Source organism: Equus quagga, chromosome 5, assembly GCF_021613505.1.
Source record: "Equus quagga isolate Etosha38 chromosome 5, UCLA_HA_Equagga_1.0, whole genome shotgun sequence".
NCBI lineage: Eukaryota > Metazoa > Chordata > Mammalia > Perissodactyla > Equidae > Equus > Equus quagga.
Window position 1 is genome coordinate 60,901,936 of NC_060271.1, and position 16,782 is coordinate 60,918,717.

The 16,782-nt window shown below is 43.0% G+C and overlaps 1 protein-coding gene across 7 annotated transcripts; it reads right to left on the reverse strand.

The window, feature by feature from the left end:
- Window positions 1-1,144: 1,144 nt before the first annotated feature.
- ZNF2 (zinc finger protein 2) lies at window positions 1,145-16,410 on the reverse strand. Of its 7 annotated transcripts, XR_006888656.1 has the most exons (6): window positions 13,866-16,260; window positions 8,702-8,890; window positions 7,141-7,267; window positions 4,535-4,648; window positions 2,730-4,026; window positions 1,145-1,461 (listed from the first exon to the last, which is right to left on the reverse strand). XR_006888656.1 is itself a non-coding variant. In XM_046661695.1 (5 exons), exons 2-5 carry the CDS (start codon window positions 8,732-8,734, stop codon window positions 3,020-3,022), a joined length of 1,281 nt encoding a protein of 426 aa, XP_046517651.1. In that variant the 5' UTR covers window positions 8,735-8,772; window positions 16,358-16,410; the 3' UTR covers window positions 1,145-3,019. The 7 variants fall into 7 exon arrangements, 6 of the variants coding, with proteins under 6 accessions (XP_046517651.1, XP_046517649.1, XP_046517650.1 ...); XM_046661695.1 differs by lacking the exon at window positions 13,866-16,260 and adding an exon at window positions 16,358-16,410 and having other exon boundaries at window positions 1,145-4,026; window positions 8,702-8,772; XM_046661693.1 differs by lacking the exon at window positions 13,866-16,260 and adding an exon at window positions 16,358-16,398 and having other exon boundaries at window positions 1,145-4,026.
- Window positions 16,411-16,782: the final 372 nt, after the last annotated feature.

Genomic DNA, 16,782 nt, shown 5'->3' on the forward strand with positions numbered 1-16,782 from the left:
TGCGATCTTCACGCTTCTACTATCAATATGAGCTAATATATACATCTCCCCAGTACATTCAGAATCTTGCAAATGAGTATTCAGGGAAGCACCCTCACTAGGATACCCATCACCCCAAATCAACACGGTCCACTTTGACTTCTGCCTCTCTACCACAGGAGTCCCACTTCAATAATGTAGACCACTAAGGAACTTGACATCCACTGCTGTCTTTCTCTTGGACTTCCTGAGGAATCATCGTTCTTTTTCAATATGTTGTCTGATGACTGGCACTGGGTAGCCTTGCTCCCCAGCTCCTCCTTCGCCTCTAATTTATGTAAGACTTGAGGGTTAATTTATTCTAGAAGAACAGGCCTGGGGAAGAGTGAGGGGGGTGGGTGCAGCAGAGCTCAGAAGCGTCCTAACACCCAAGATGGATTTCTGGGCTTGGGAGTCCCACCAGCTCTCTGTCCAGGCTTCAGGGCACCGATTTTCTCTATCTACCACATTCTCTTCATCTCAAGGTTCCCTAGCATTGCTGATGCTTTTCCTTGAAGAACTCATTCATGGAGTGCTTCTGTTAATTCGTGTGGTAAGTATTCAATTCTCTCTCAAAACTTAGATAGGGCTTATTTAAGCACCAGAGAGATTGTTTCATTTAAGTCTTAGGCTAAAACCCTACAGACACTAGCAAGTCCTTTGCCTTATAGCTTAAGAATGCTGGCACACTTCCAATTTGACCAATTTCTGATTCCAGGATTTGACCTTACTAATGGCCATTCAGTGAAGCTAAAACCTCAAAATTTAAGGCCTCCAATACTGCCTGCCCCATTGCGAGATTTCAATTAAAAGGGAAAATGGCCCTTTCCTCAGAATTTTTAGCTGGAGAGGCAACAGTACTTCACATTAAAAAAAAAAAAAAAAGCTCTGCTGACCACCAAATTTAGAAAGAGAACAGAGGGAGAACCATGGAATTTGTCCCCACTCTGTTTCATTATCACTGTGCTGAAAGGTCCATTAGAATTCTGAATTCGTTCTGGTCTCATGTTGCTGACAATGGCAGAATATCTTAGGGAAATACTTGACCTTCAATTTACTTTTAACAAGGCAGTAAATTAGAGTCAGAACTCTCAGAGACAGTCATTAGCCAAAAGTTTGTCAATAGTCTCTTTTATTTTCTACTTGACATTGTTAAATAATACCAGATATTTTCCACTCTGATAGATTCTGCACTCTGTAAAGTGTTTTTCCTCAACTTGCTTCACCAGTCCACACGTGAAGAGTCTTCCCTGCTGCTCACTTGCTCTAAGAAGGGTAGACCAATAGGTTTGTTGGTAGGTTGGGGAGGGGTCTGTTTGGCAATCCAACTTCTTGAACTGGACTTTAACTCCCAGGAGAAATGCATCTTGGTCCACTGGGATTCATGCAGGGTGAGCTAATTCCAGACAGCCTTTCAGAATCAAGTCCTCTTCCAGCCTTCACCTTAAGCAAATAGAAAGGGAACACAGATGCCTAGAGTGAAAGTTGCCTAGTGCCTGACCTTTAATGAAATAAAAATATAGGGCTGGGCCCAGGGAAAAGCTTTGGGAGTGAGTACTTAAGATTCAGCAATGTGGGATCACATCAAGGCAGATCTTAAATATTCAGAGAAGCTTTCAATAAACTGGGAGCTATTTTAGGTCTGGAGTAAGGCGATGATGGGCAAGAAGGGGTCATTTGGAAAGACTGGACTAACAGTAACAAGCAAAATGGAACTTGTGACAGAGGCTGTTGATGTTAGCCAAATATTGAGGTACTTGTTTACTTTCCTAGCCTCTTGGTGCTGGGTTCTGGTTTATGAGATGTGGACAGAAGTAATGGTCTTTAAAAACATCCCAAAACATCCTCCAGCTTTCTCTTCCATAACAATCTTGGAGGCAACATGTTCTAAATGACCAGGATGGAGTAAGACAGACTGTCTCACATCAGATTTTGTGTGAGAAATGTGTCTTTGATTATTTGGGAGTTAAGTTGTCATGGCACCCTAGCTTAGCATACCCTTCTTCAACAAAGAAGAGGGAAGAATCTGCATCAGGAAGTGATAAAGGAATAGGCTAAACTGTGAAAATTCAGAGAAAGGATATAAATCCAACAGGTGTTTTAAATAGAATTTGGTAAGTAGAAAAGTCATTACTTCAGGTAAGTATTTACTGAGCACCTATTATTTGCAAGGCACTGTGTGAGATACAAAGACAAATAAGTCACACCTCCAAGTGCTTACAATCTAGCTGAGGAGATAATACATGTGCATAAATTATAAAACAAACCCTATAGCCTAATGGTAAAGAAAACAGACTTTGAATGAAGACCTGTATTCAAGACTTGGCTTCACCTTTTACTAGCTGTGTCACGTTGGGAAAATTATCTAACCCCTCTAAACTTCAGTTTGCACATCTGTAAGGTGAGGATAGTAACAGTACCTACTTCATAGGATTGGTGAGAGGACTAAATAATCTACTCCTTGCAAAACTCTCAGCTGAGTGCTTACCCCATAACAAGCCTCAGTAAGTGCTAGCTCCTAGTAGTAGTGGTAGTATTAAGAGACCTAAGAGGTGGGACACAAAAGAACAAGGTCAGTGCCCAGAAGAGCTCCAAGAGAGAGGGTCTAACAGCTATAAAGAGAACTGCTCTGGAAACAACAGTGCTGCTCTGATATAATTTGGCCTTTCCCCTCCTGTTGTAGCCTCTGGTTATTTAAAGTGCAGTGATACCTGGGCCTCAGATAAGAGGTGTGTCTGAGGATTGCCTCCTAACATTTATCCTATTGTCTGATGAACTTCTGCAAAATGTTGACTCTTCAGTCACATCCTAATTGCCAGCATCCCACACTGCTTCTATAACACAGTAGGTAGAGTGTTTATTCAAACACTGTGGTAGCAGAGGCAGGAAAGAAGAGTAGTAGCCAGAATAGGTAGAATGATCAAATGATGGATTTGTTTAAGATGGGGAAGATCTATCTTGAGTTTTAATGGAGGCTCCTTGACTAAAGCTTTCACCCAACTCAGTCTATTCCCTGTTTGGCATAACGCCGCTGATGTTGAATAACTGATGATTTAGAACTGAAAACTTTTCCACACACGCTGCATTCAAAGGGTTTCTCTCCTGTATGAACTCTCTGATGTCGGGTGAGCCGGCATCTTTGGCTGAAGGCTTTCCCACATTCACTGCATTCATATGGCTTGTCTCCAGTGTGAATCTTCTGATGTTGTGTAAGGGATGAGCGGTCAAAGAAAGCTTTCCCACACTCATTGCATTGATAGCGAGGCTCTCCAGCATGAGCTTTCTGATGTCTGTTCAGTGATGAGACCCCATAGAAGGCTTTCCCACACTCGTTACATTCATAAGGCTTCCTGCCAGTGTGGATTAGCTGATGTCGAGTAAGAATACTTTTCTGGCTAAAGGCTTTCCCACATTGGTTACATTCATAAGGACTTTCTCCAGTATGAATTCTCTGGTGTCGAGTAAGGGACGAACGGTCAAAGAAGGCTTTCCCACACTCGTTGCATTTAAAGGGCTTCTCTCCAGTATGAATTCGCTGATGTACAGTTAGGGACGAACGGTCAAAAAAGGCTTTCCCACACGCGTTGCATTCGTAGGGGCTCTCCCCAGTGTGAGACATCAGATGTCTACTGAGACTGCTCCTGTGACTGAAGGCTTTCCCACACTCGTGACAGTCATAGGGCTTCTCTCCAGTGTGAGTCCTCTGATGGCGGATGAGGGATGAGTGATCAAAAAAGGTCTTGCCGCAGTCACTGCATTCCTGGTCTCTCTCTTTAGTGAGAATTTTCTTGGGAGGGGTTGACCCTTGCTGCAAGCTCTCCTTCTGGGAGAGGGACTTCTTGTAGGTCTCCACTGCAAGGCTTTCCTTCTCTGTTTCCAACCCCCCCTCCAGTGCATGAACTTCAAATTTAGGACACAGAGGATTTTTTCTTCCAAGCTTTTCCCTCAATGTTCCTTCTGATTTTTCTTCTTCTGAAGCACCTTGAATCTCAGGTTTAGTCTCCCAGCCTGGAATGGAGAGAAAATACAGATGCAGTTTCTTTCCTGGGCTAGCAAATATTACAGCAGAAAGAAGAGATACTATGATAAATCTGAGAAGTACTATATGGTCACTGCATTGCTTGTTCCCACAAATAGTCTTATACTCTAGGGAAAGACCAAGACTTGGGAATGAAGAAGGGAGGGAATAGAACTGATAGTGGACATTTCAGAAAAGAGGAGAATTTCCATTAGAGGATAATTAGGAGAGTATGCTAAGTGGAGGCAATAGTGAGGAATGGGAATATCAAAGTGTGACTTGGCTACGTGACAGATCTGAGAAAATAAGCATTTGGTGAATAAAGATGAATAACACTTCAAGGAAACATGAAAGCTGGTGGGTGATAGTGAAGAAACACTAAAGCAGAAGATTTGATTTTGAGAAAAAGGTATTACCCAATACTCCCTCCCACAAGCACCCAAATAATAACCACAAAACAAAACAAAACTCTGCCCTGCTCTGTTCATACCCAGTTACCTAGAGAGACGGTCTCTGAACACTCCCTCTCCTCAGCTCCATGGCAATCAACTCTCCAAGGCTCATCCCCTCTCTTCAACTGAAAAATCACATCAGGCCGAGGAACTGGAAGTCCTGCACATGGAGAAATAAACAAGCCGTATGTGGTGAAATCACACAACTATTCCAAAGCTTAATCCCAGTGTCTAAGTTTTTCAGAGAGAAAATGCAAAAGGCAGAAAGTGCACACCAGGAATGCAGAGTACAAAGTAATGTGAAAGAATGCAGGAACCTCTGAACGGAGGTCAAGACTGAGCTTCTAAAAAGGAACAAGCAGGGGCTGGCCCAGTGGCGCAGTGGTTAAGTTCACACACTGCTCCAACAGCTTGAAGTTCGCAGGTTTGGATGCCAGGCGTGGACCTAGCACCGCTCGTCAAGCCATGCTGTGGCAGCATCCCACATAAAAAAAAAAATAGAAGAAGATTGGCACAGATGTTAGCTCAGTGACAATCTTCCTCACAAAAAACCCCAAAACTAAAAACCAAACAACAAAAAAACAAAATAAAAAGGAAGCAGCAGTATTTGGTCAGAAAGTTGATAAAATCCATTTGAATTAATATGTTTATTCTTCCCCATGAAGCGAATGGGATGCCCCTAGCTTTGGCACTGGTAGAACAGGGGGAAAGAGTCCTTGGCTCGGGGAAGAAGAGAATGAACAAAGATCACCTTGAGTAAAAACATGTCATGAAGGTGTCCATTTTTGTTTGTTTGTTTACTCTTTAGTATTATGCTTTTATTTAAACAAGTGGACCATGCTCATCCTAGGAAAATCAGGGGTATGTACAAGTAAAAAAATAAATAACTGTTTGTACTTTGTAGTCATTTTTTCTTTCTTTTCTTTTTCTATTCATTTTGATACTGAAAGATACCTATAGATAAATTCTGTTTAAGAACTGGATAATGACAATTATATCTCAATTTAAAAATAAATAAAAAAACTATTGGAGAGACTTATTTGGAAAATAATTAAGACTACTCCATCTAAAATAATTTGTTTGATTTATTTTGACATCCACAAGTAGATAATTTCTAAATCCAACATGATTCACTATATATATAATACATATCACTCCAGTCCCTTTTATGTGTAAAAGATCATTTTGGGCAGAAGAGTCTCACTAAGAAAGCAAAAAAAGAAAAACCCAAAACAACTGGATGATGAAATAATGCTGATTTGTAAATCCGACTTTTTCACATAATAATAAATTTAAAATATTATTTTATTTCAATTAGCACAGTTCCACCTCACCATTTTAATGGCTACATGATATTACACTGTATGGAATAACTATTTATTTAATCTCCTGCTGACAGATATTTCCGACTGCTTTTAATGTTTTGGTATTAACATACAATGGTATCATGCACAATTGTGAAGACCACAGGCTGTCAATCTCATTATTTCCTTAGGACAAATTTCTAGAGGTGAATCTGTCCAGTTTTGGTTATGTAAAAACAAGGATCCCCTCCTAGAAATGGTCTTGAGGTCTAAACTTCCTTGCACTGGGACCCCCGACTCAGGAAAGAGGCACTTTCCTGTGGGGCCCAAGGATCATCTATCCAGTTGCATGTTGATTCTCTGCTGACAAATGGCCACACCCATCACCTCCCTGTGGCTTCCTCTCTCTGACCTTAGGAATTCCATTTTCCCCAATATTTCATCCCACCAAAGCCTGTGACAAAGGCTCAGCAGTCTCCCTTAATGCTCCCCAAACATTCTACTCTATTTTCCATATTTGGCCTGTTTAAGCTAATCCAGGGGGTGTTATGCTTGCTTTTTTGACCTGTCTCGCACGAAATCTGCAATGTGACTTCTTTTACTGTCACCTGCTGCTTATTTTAAGCCTGTTTCTAAATGTGCACATTTCTCAGCCTCTTACTCTGGAAGCTCCTGAGAGCTTCTCATTACCTAGGAGCCCAATTTTACTTCTCACAAATACCTGACATCAGCAGTAGCTCTTAATTTTCCTTTTGTCACGTAAGTCTCTGTATTTGCAAAGTGCCTTCTGTGGGCATCTCTCTAAGACTGCACTTAAGACAAATATTCAAAATCAAACATTTCTATTGCCCTACTCTGAGGTACAACCTTGTATTCCCACTCCCACACTGCCCTCTTTTTAAAGGGAAACACTTCTTCACTTGCCCCCCAACCCTTAGTCCCCTGGATGGAGCTGAGTAAGCCACTGGACTGGTGAGTTGGGGGAAGGACTGGGCTTATGTAACTCAGCCTCTTCTGTTCACACCCCTCTGGAGAGCCAGCTCCCTGCAGCAGGCACGCATTCTGCTCTACTCCTCCTGGCCTGGCCCTCTGTGTCACAGGGCAGGCTGCTGAGCAAGGGAGCCTGTGGTTGTCCAGCCTGCTTACAGCTCTGGAAGCAAGACTGTCCTATGCTGGGGTTCAGGACTCAGACGCCCACTGTGGCTGCACACCTAAGCCACATGCTCCTATGTGTTGTCTCTGAGTGGTTCAGAACTCAGGTGGGAGAGGAAGAGGCATCAATTTATTAGCCCCTCAACTCCACATTAACACAGTATACAGTCTAATTCATATGGGAAGCTCTCCTTACCCAATGAGACAATGCTCTTATAGTTCTCCAGCATCACCTCCTTGTAGAGGTCCCTCTGAATAGGGACCAGATGTCTCCACTCTTCATCTGTGAAAATCACAGCCACATCCTCAAATGTCACTGATTCCTGGAAACACAATCACATTCTCCCTTACTCATAATCCTTCTCTTTACATGGACCAGACAAAATTGTCATAAAGATGACAGCCTTGGAGGATGGGGAGTGGAAGGGAAATGATTCTGACAAAGCAGGGCTTTGAAGCACTTGGGGAAAGTGGCATAATCCCTCAAGACATGAAGTTCTCAGTCATAATCCCACACCACTATATTCATAGCAGAGCCTGTTAATATCAGGGGCTCTTTTTTCAGACTTACAGAAAACTTTCAAGAATAGAACAAAGAATTCCCATATACCCTTCACCCAGCTTCCCCAAACGTTAACATTTTCCATTTTTGCTTTATTTTTCTGTCTCTCTCCATATAAATACATCCTCCTATCTTTTTTCTGAACTTCTTGATAGTAACTTCACATATGATGTCCCTTTACTCAAATATTTCAGTGTATATTTGGTAAAAACAAGGACGTTGTCTTGCATAATCACAGTATAATTATAAAAATCAAGATAGCATTGATATTATACTGTTATCTAATCTACAACATTATTCAAATTTCACCAATTGCCTGGCTTTTAAAAAATTAATCATTTATTTTTGGTGAGGAAGATTCACTCTGAGCTAACATCGGGGCCAATCTTCCTCTACTTTGTATTTGGGTCACTGCCACAACATGGCTGCAGATGAGTGGTGTAGGTCTGTGCCTGAGATCCAAACCCGTGAACCTGGGCCACTGAAGTGGAGTGCACCAGACTTAACCACCACACCACAGGCCAGCCCCTTGTCTGTTTTTTTTACAAATCCTTAAAATAATGATGTTGATTAGATCATCTTCAGGATCCCTCTCATTTCACTCTGATGCTCTGTGACTCTATGATTGTACCTTTACCCCAATCCTATAACCCCAGATGAGTCTCCAGTGTCTCTGCAGAAGATCTAAGCCAGAGCACAGAATTCAAGACCCTCTGCCCTTGGGCAGGAATGGGGCAAGCCGCATGTCTCTACCCACACAAACTCTCTTTCAGGATACTTTCAGCTTCACTGAGGTGCTTTACCATGAGTGTCACATTCCCCTGCCAAACCCAACACTCCCTAGGATATGGGGGCTCACTCTCAGTCCATACGTGGATGTACTACAGGGAAGTCAGGAATAGAACCAGCCTGCTGTTCCCGAAACCTTCTACTCAGACCCATACCATCGGGTTTTAGGCAAAATCACTCAGAGCGAAGGCCACAGGGGCTGCGTGCCCGGTGATGGGCTAGTGGGCACATGTTCAAGGTAAGAAAAGATCCCTGAAGGATACCACAAGTCAAATAGCAAGGAAGCACTCCCATGGAGTGCTTAATCCACCTGGTTGGGTCCAATCAAAGAAGCTCCAGAACAGGGAAAGAAAAGTGGTTACATTCTGGAGACAGAGTATTTCAGAAACACAAAAGTCCACCTCACCTGGCATCTGGCAAGTGGAGACACAGCAGCCATTGCCTCCTGCGGCTCTCCGTGTAGAAAAGGGCAGAGTCCTGATGAGGCAGAGGTGTGCGATGAGAAAGACCAGTCTTGTGTTGTACTTTTCTGACCCAGGAAGCAAGAAATCTCTGTATACCAGAGAGTTATGTACTCACTCTCATTCTTGACACTCTACAAAAAGGAAAGGCAAAGGAAAGCAAGGCCAGGAGCAAGTCCACCCCATCCCAGAATTGGATTGAAAGGCTGCGGGTATTGTTATTCTAAACAAAATGTGGTGCTTGTTTTATCATGATCATAAAGACAAAGTTCTGTTCCTGGGAGTCAAGAACTTATTAAAGCTCATACTCTGTTTATAAATTCACACTCAATATTGCCCTAAATCATTACTAGACAAAAAGCATAAGAAATTTTATAAATGGCTATATGGACAAGTCACATCAAGTAAATACCTGTAGCCTCTTTAAAGGAAAAATACCTCATTCACAGCAATAGTCTGTGCTAAAGGAACAGTGCTTGGGCAGCCACGATTTGTTCCATGTGACCCTGTGTCTCCCTCCTGGAGCTACATTGATTAGGCCACAGGTGGGCAATGCACATGCTGACCAGTAGACTAAGATGTGATCTGGCTTGAAAAGATGCCACCCTTCCTCAGCAACGTGAACTAAAAAAATGTCAAGACAAAAAGTGAGTGATGAGCTGAAAGGATATCATGAGGGACAGAAGTAGCCATGAGGATGAGGGGAGCCAAGGTCACAAGGAAGCAGAACCCATGAGTACGTGTGAGGTACGAGGTAGAGAACAGGCTACAGTAGACAGTGGGACTAACACAGGCAGGGGAAGGACAGCCCAGCCACATTAGTGGGGAAGCACTGAAGCAAAGACCCAAGAATTCTTGGCCCTGAAGTCCCTCAATTCACCTAGTACCAGCCCGGGCTCCACTCTGAATGCAGACCAGCCCTATTCATTGTTATTTATTCTTGGATTTCCATAAAACTCTTAACCTTCTTAGGCTTTGTACGAATCTTTATCACAAAACTCCCTTTACTTGAGTTAACTGAGTACATCTCAGTTTCTCACAGTCAAGAGTCCAATTAAAACTTAGTTAAATCAAGCATTTCTGGGATTCATGAGTGGGGTGGGGTGGGAGTGTCGTCCTGAGAAGTAGGAAAAGGTGTGTTTGTGGCTCACTGACTACTCTCCTGCAGTCAAGCGAATATATTCACTGATACTTGTTCTGCATTCATCCATCCATCCAACCAACATTTACTCAGCAGCAACTATTTATGCCAAGCACAAAAACTGTATGACACTCTCCTTGTCCTCTAAAAGCTTACAGCTTAGCACACAGGGCTAACAAGTAACCAAAATAATATTTCACGGCAGGATGTAAAGAGATGTGCACAGCAAACTATGAGAGCACATCAGAAACTTGCCTAACCTGGATGGGAGGGAGGAATGTTGCAGGTTTTTTGGCAGAAGTGGGACCTAAGATAAGTTTTGATTTGGGGGAAGAGGTGGAACATTCTAGGCAGGAAAAACACCAAGTTTTCCCAAAACGTTAATCCTTACGTGGAAAGGATTAACAACTATAATTAGTTTAGAACGGTAGATGTCCAGGTTGTGAGCAGTGCTGTGGGAAAAGATGAGGTTGAAGGAGTAGCAGGCAGAGGCCAGAGAGATCAAGGAGAGCTTTGTATGGTCCTTTTTCCACAAGCATGCGATCACAGAAAGATTTAAGCGTGGAAGTGTCATCATCAGATTTGTGTTTTAGAAAGATCATGGTAATTTGTATCAAAGGCCTTGAAACACTTAATCATAAACACAGCAATTCTCTCCTAGAAGTTTATCCTAAGGAAACAAGAATACATGCAAAGCTTTTTATTACTCATCATTAACACTAATCTTTATTGAGTTTTATGAGGCAGCTTCCTAAGTACTTTACAAGAATTATCTCATTTAATCTTTACAATACAGCAAAAATTTGAAGTATCCTGTTTCTAAAACAGGAGGTTTGTGTGTGTGTGTGTGTGTGTGTGTGTGAGAACAACTGGCCATGAGCTAACATCTGTTGCCAATCTTCCTCTTTTTGCTTAAGGAAGATTGTTGCTGAGCCAACATCCGTGCCAATCTTCCTCTTAAAATAGGAGATTTGATTAAATAATTTATGGTCCAGTCTTTGCATACAATGGAATATCATTAAACATCATATTAACAATAACCAGCATTCATTGAGCTATTGCTATTTACCAGGCACTGTGTTAAGTACTCTTTACAAGGATGGTTTAATCTCATTCTCGTAAATCAATAAGTTAGGTACTGTTTTGCAGATTGGAAATTTAGGCTTTGTAAGAGGCTGAGGTAGAATGTGAACCCAGGAGACTAAGCACCAAGTTGTGAGCATCTCTGGGAAGGTAGGGAAATGGGATTGGGGAGGGACACCCAGGAGACTTCAACTTTGTAATGTTTTCTTTGTCAAAAAAAAATCCAAAGAAAACAAAACCCAAAGAAATTCACACAAAATTAAATGAAGAATGCATACTTTTAAAATGACATATTTGTGCATGCATATAAGTACAGAAAAAAGACTGGAAGAATATATACAAAAATGTAAATGGAATTTGAGTGATGGCATTACAAGTGATTTTTATTTTATTTCTTACACTTCTTTACATTCTGATTTGTTAACAAAAGTATGTATTTACTTTGGTGTACAGGAAAATAACAGGAAGGAAGGAAAGGTGGCGTGCAGAAAAGTTATAGTAGACCCGAGACTGCTACTCTTACAAAGGTCTACTTGTACGGTTGGCCCTTGGCTGGGGTCTGGGAACTTCAATTTTGGAGGGTTCCCTAAGAGATAAGGGGGCCCATTACGCCTAAACTATTTGTGCAAACAATGTGGAATATGCTGAACATTTGCTTTCCTGCTAGAGGGTCTGGAACTTTGGTATGTGTTAGGCAAAGGGTACCTATGTGACTGGCCTTCAATAAAAAACTTGGGCTCTGAGTCTCCAATGAGCTTCCTTGGGCTGAAACATCACACACATTTTGCTGCATTTTCGTTGCTGGAGGAGGCTGTGCTCTGTGTGACCAATCATGGGAGAGAGAGAGCATGAGGAAGCCTGGACACGGATTCCTCCAGACTCTACCTATCATCCCCTTATGACCTGGCTGTGTATCCTTGCAAGACTGCTGTCATAATCTTAGCTATGAGTACAACTAGAGGCCAAGTCTTGAGTCCTATCAAATCCCTGCATGTGGGGTGATCTTGGGGACCCCTGGCACAGGCAGCCACACTTCTCTGGGTAGCTGTGGCAGAATGGGATCAGAGGAGGGCAAGAATGGAGGTGAGTAGACCAGTGAGGGGACTGTTACATTAACTAAGCAAGAAACGATGAAAAACTGAACAAAAGCAGTGGCAGCAGAAATGGAGAGAAGGGGAACTACTGTCAAGACATTAAGAATAGACATTAGACTGACTGGAAATGGAGGCTGAAGGTGATGGGAGAGGCAAGGATGACTCCCAGTCACTGATGTCAGTAATGGTGTGGATAATGGTACCATTCACAGAGAGGAGCAACAGAAAAGGAGATTTGGGGGAAAGCTAATAAGTACGGTTTTGGACATTTAGAATTTGAGCTGTTCCCACCTTCTTGAAGGAAAAATGAGATGACGCTGGCTTCCCTTGCCAAGTTGTAAAAATTATTATTGCTAAATGAAATAATGTGAACTTTGAAAAACCATGAGTTTCATAGTCAAAATAGGAAAGTCAATATAAAGTATTTTAAAAATGGTTGTAACACCAAAGAAGGCAACGTTTAAGCCTTTGGTTATATAAATAGGTACTTTATTTTTTTCTATAAATTACATGACTATTCATAAAGTATAGATGTATCCTTGGGATGTGTACTTGTATCCATTCATACAAGCATGAAAACAGAAACCTAGGGAAAGGGGATAAACCAAGTAACCCCAGAAATAGGAACGAAGTACCCCAAACAGGAAGGACTAACCAGCAATGGGGCCAGGTAGAAAGAAGAACATGGGCTCCTCATGAGGAACCAATCTCAGATTCTAAAGAGGCAAAGGAAGCATGCAGACTTAATCCTTCCTCCCTTAGGAGATGGGTCCTCCAGCTGGCCTTAGCAATTATAAGATACTAGTAAGGTACAGTTAAGTTTTCAAAAAAGCCGAAAGACCAGATCACTATACATTTACTAGACAATAGGTCAACAGTGGCCAAGCAAAACTTTAAAAGAATATTCCCTTGAGAGTGAATACCAGTTTGCAAAAACTTAAACCTATGTGAAAGGCAAAAACTTAAAAAAAAATATCTTACTGGAAAAACAGGTTTAGTGTTAACTATAAAAAAGAATCTCAACCTGAGGAGGAGAGATTGGGGTTTGAATCTTGCTAGGAAGAGGCAGACAGTGATCCATGTACAGAGGGAAACAAATACATATCAACAGTTGATAAGCGGAGCCTGCAACCTGTGTTGTCTAAGACGGTATTCTATCACCTGTTGGTCTGTTAAGATTCCTCCATCCCCAGGAGGATCTCAGAATATTACTCTTAAGCCCTAAGAAGATGTCACAATTAGCATTTAGAGATACAGGAGACTACAGCCATTAGGAGGAGAGGCTCTGGCAGACTGCCTGAAACCTCAGTCCAGCTCTGCCTCTTCCTACCTGTGCGATCTTGGGCAAGTGTCTTAACTTCTCAGTTTGCCCATCTGTAAAATTGGAATAATGAAAGTACTTATCTCCTACAATTATCGTGATGCTTACATAGGTAATATGTAAAAAGCATTTAGAATAACGTGCTAGGTAAGTGTTAGCATTAGCCAAAAGTCACGTCATAAAGCTAGGCAGGTAGAAGTAATGAAAATATTGATTACACTGTGTTGTTGCTGTTTTAGAGTAGGCTTAGTGTAACTGTAGTAATAACGTTGGGATCAAAGTATTTGTATACGTTATCTAAAGTGTTTGAGCCTTTGAACAAATCCGTTGAACTACATCTGAAATTGCAGTCGAAAGTGCTCAATGTTTAAATGTTTTCATTTATTAGATCATGACTATAATAAAGTGAGCATTAAACAAATTACACATGGTGGTGAGCGTAAAAGCTCCCCGGCCATAAAACAACCCACCGATATTCCCAGGGTGCTCATCATCCGTGGGCTCCCTGCCAGGCCGACTTCACTCTCTGCTACGTTTAGACTCCACCAGCAGTCACTTCAGTAAGTCCTCAATAGCACTCAAGACTCCTCGAATCCACCCAAATTCACACGGAGTCACTGCCAGCAAAGGGTCACCTCCACTTCCATTTTCTCTTTCCCTATTCCTGAATCTCAGAGCATTTCAGGAGAAAACACTCTTCAAATTCTTCTAGATCTTCAAAGGAGCTCTTGCCTAGAAAGCTTTTACTATTCCCATCTTAGCTATAGAGCTATTCCAAACCCCCACGGCTACCGCTCAATTTCGGCAGAAGACCGTCTTTTACTACACTGAAGCTTCACAGAAGTGAGTTCCAAGGGAGGCAGGACTGTGTGGTAGAAAGCATTCCACAGGCCTGGAACTATTAACTGTGAAGGCTTGAGCAAGTTACTCAAGCTAACAGTCAACCTCCAGATGTTTAATACCTACTTCACAGAGTAGTCATAAATAGTAAAGGAGACAATTCATGTAAAGCATTTATCTTACAGTCTGTTTCTTTCCTTTCTACTGCCCAACACCAACCCATTCATCCACTCATTCTTTCCACCATTCAACGAATATTTCCAAGTACCTGTTATGTGCTAGGCAGCATGGGTGTGAGGTCAACCAAACAGAAATGTCTCTGTCTCCAGAACTTTACCCTAGTGTCCTACATCTGTCCTACTTTCTTTTCCGTTACTATTCCCTCTCAGAATCTGCTCCCTGCATTATCCGGTCTTTCTCTCTCAAGCATCTCCCACCATTCCAGTAGCTTCTTCCCATATCTTCAAACAGATACAATCCTCCTCTATGTGAAAGTATCTTCACTGAATTCCATGGCCTCCCTCTAGCAAGAGAGTTCTCATTTAGGTTTCCTTTGACAATCAAACTTCTTGGATGAGTACTACATACCTAGTGACTCCACATCATCATCACCACCTCCTCTTGAATTCCTTATTCTGCTCGCGACACCCCACACACACCTGAAACTGCATGCTTGAAAATTACCAATGAATTTCTGATCTCTAATTCCAACGATCCTTTTCTCCTTATTTCTCTGCAGCTTTTGACTGTTTTGACAAGTTTCTGCTTCTTCAAGCAGATACTGCAGCTGCTAGGATACTATATTAGCCTGAATTTCTTCCTACAACTAAAAGTGCATCTCTCTGTGACTTTTTCCCACTCTTGCCCTGGAAACATGGATGCTGGCCAAGGCTCCGTCTGTGTACAGTATTTGTACAATGTTCTTTTTCCTATCCCTCAGAAAGTCTACCCACACCAGGCGCTCTATTTCCACCTCTAGAGAGATGGTTGCTCAGTTTAGTCTCAATCCCTCTTCCAAACTCATCTTGAATTTCTAAATGACTCCAGACTTTGAATTAGGCATTCTGCCAGCACCTCAAAACCATCTTCCCCTATGTAACTCCCCACATCAACCCCTCTCCTTGGCATTACATTTCTATCAGATGTTCTATTATTCTCCCAGTTGCCCCAAATTCAAACTCTTAACTTGCTCTTTCCTCCCAAATCTAGTTAGTCACCAGGTCCTTTGGACTCTTCTTTTGCAATGTCATTTGTATCCCTTGCTCCCACTGACACTATCATAATTGAGGTCCCTATCAGCTTGCTTGAGAACTTCCACCACTACCACACATTGCTAACTGGCTCCCTGCCACTAGGCCCTTTCTCTCTCTGTCCTGGATATGACTTGCAGAATAACTGTCTCTAGACAGTTTTATTCCTGTCAGTCCCGGGATCAGACCCAGACGATCCATGCTGCCTACTGCGTCTTGTCCTGATCCTCTATGCCCCAGCCCTACTGCACCTTTCTTCACCTTTGCTTCCCACTATTCCTCCATACTTCACTCCAGTAAAAACAGTTTCCCTCTCAAATCTGCCTAGCACTTTGCTACTTCTTTCGTGTTTTTTTTCATGGCAAATCACACCTCCTTATGAAGGCCCCCTGATCACTTGTGTGGAGGCCCAAATGAGGGAGCTAAATCATCTGAGGAGCTTGCTGGGAAAGAGGGAGGGCTGGAGTGGGTGGCACCCTAGATCTAGTGTCAATTCCACCCACGTTTATTAAGCGTCCATTATGCGAAGAAGGTACGGGAAGGCTCCAAACTTCCCACCTGAAAACTAGGATCTGACATACAGTGGGTGCACGCCGAAAGACCACTGGTAACAGTATCCACACCCCACGGAACACACGCACACGTGGTGGGGAGGTGTGGACAACTCTCCATCAGCACCTCTCCAAACCGAGACGTCGCCAGACACACACAGACACACACCCCCACACACAAACACACACACTCTGCAGGCTGGCTCCGCTCGCGTCACCCCGTTCTATCTCCCACAGCACCTCCCCCAAGTTCTCAGGGTCCCCTTCTCTCGGCCGCTGCGCTCACTCCGCTCCTCGAAAACACACACCCACAACCCTCACCTCCTCCGGCACAGAGTGCTCGGGACCCAGGAAGACGGCGCCTCTTCAGGTGGGGAAAGAAATGCGCCTGCGCAGAGGGTTCTCACGTCCGCGCCCCCAATCAATGCTCGGCCTTCGCACGGACTCCATTTCCCAGAAGTCTTAGCGGTCGGCGCGCTTTAATATGACGTCTGACAATCTGCGCAAGCGTACGCTTCTGAGACAGGGTTAGGCAACGCCGAATCGCGTCAAACGCTGCAGTTCGGAAAGAGGGAGCTGTTGTGGATCCTTGGGAGGCTTGTGGTCACCCTAGAAGTACTGCCTACGTGTGGTGTCACGTCCCTCCAGTCCTTCGATGAGAAGGCCGTCCGAAGGAAATGTGTCTCTCTGATCCGTGGGGCCCGTCCCTACCCCTGGTTCTTACCGCCCGAGAAGACTGCCAACGA

What these genes read in the sequence shown, in the direction of transcription:
- ZNF2 (XM_046661692.1), bottom strand. Translation starts at nt 13,889, where the DNA reads ATGATGAGCACCCTGGGAATATCG. An exon ending in TGAGCACCCTGGGAATATCG is followed by an intron (nt 8,891 to 13,865) that starts GTGGGTTGTTTT and finishes TCCTTTTTGTAG; the next exon opens with AGTGTCAAGAATGAGAGTGA. An exon ending in TTCAGAGACCGTCTCTCTAG is followed by an intron (nt 4,027 to 4,534) that starts GTAACTGGGTAT and finishes TCTCCATTCCAG; the next exon opens with GCTGGGAGACTAAACCTGAG.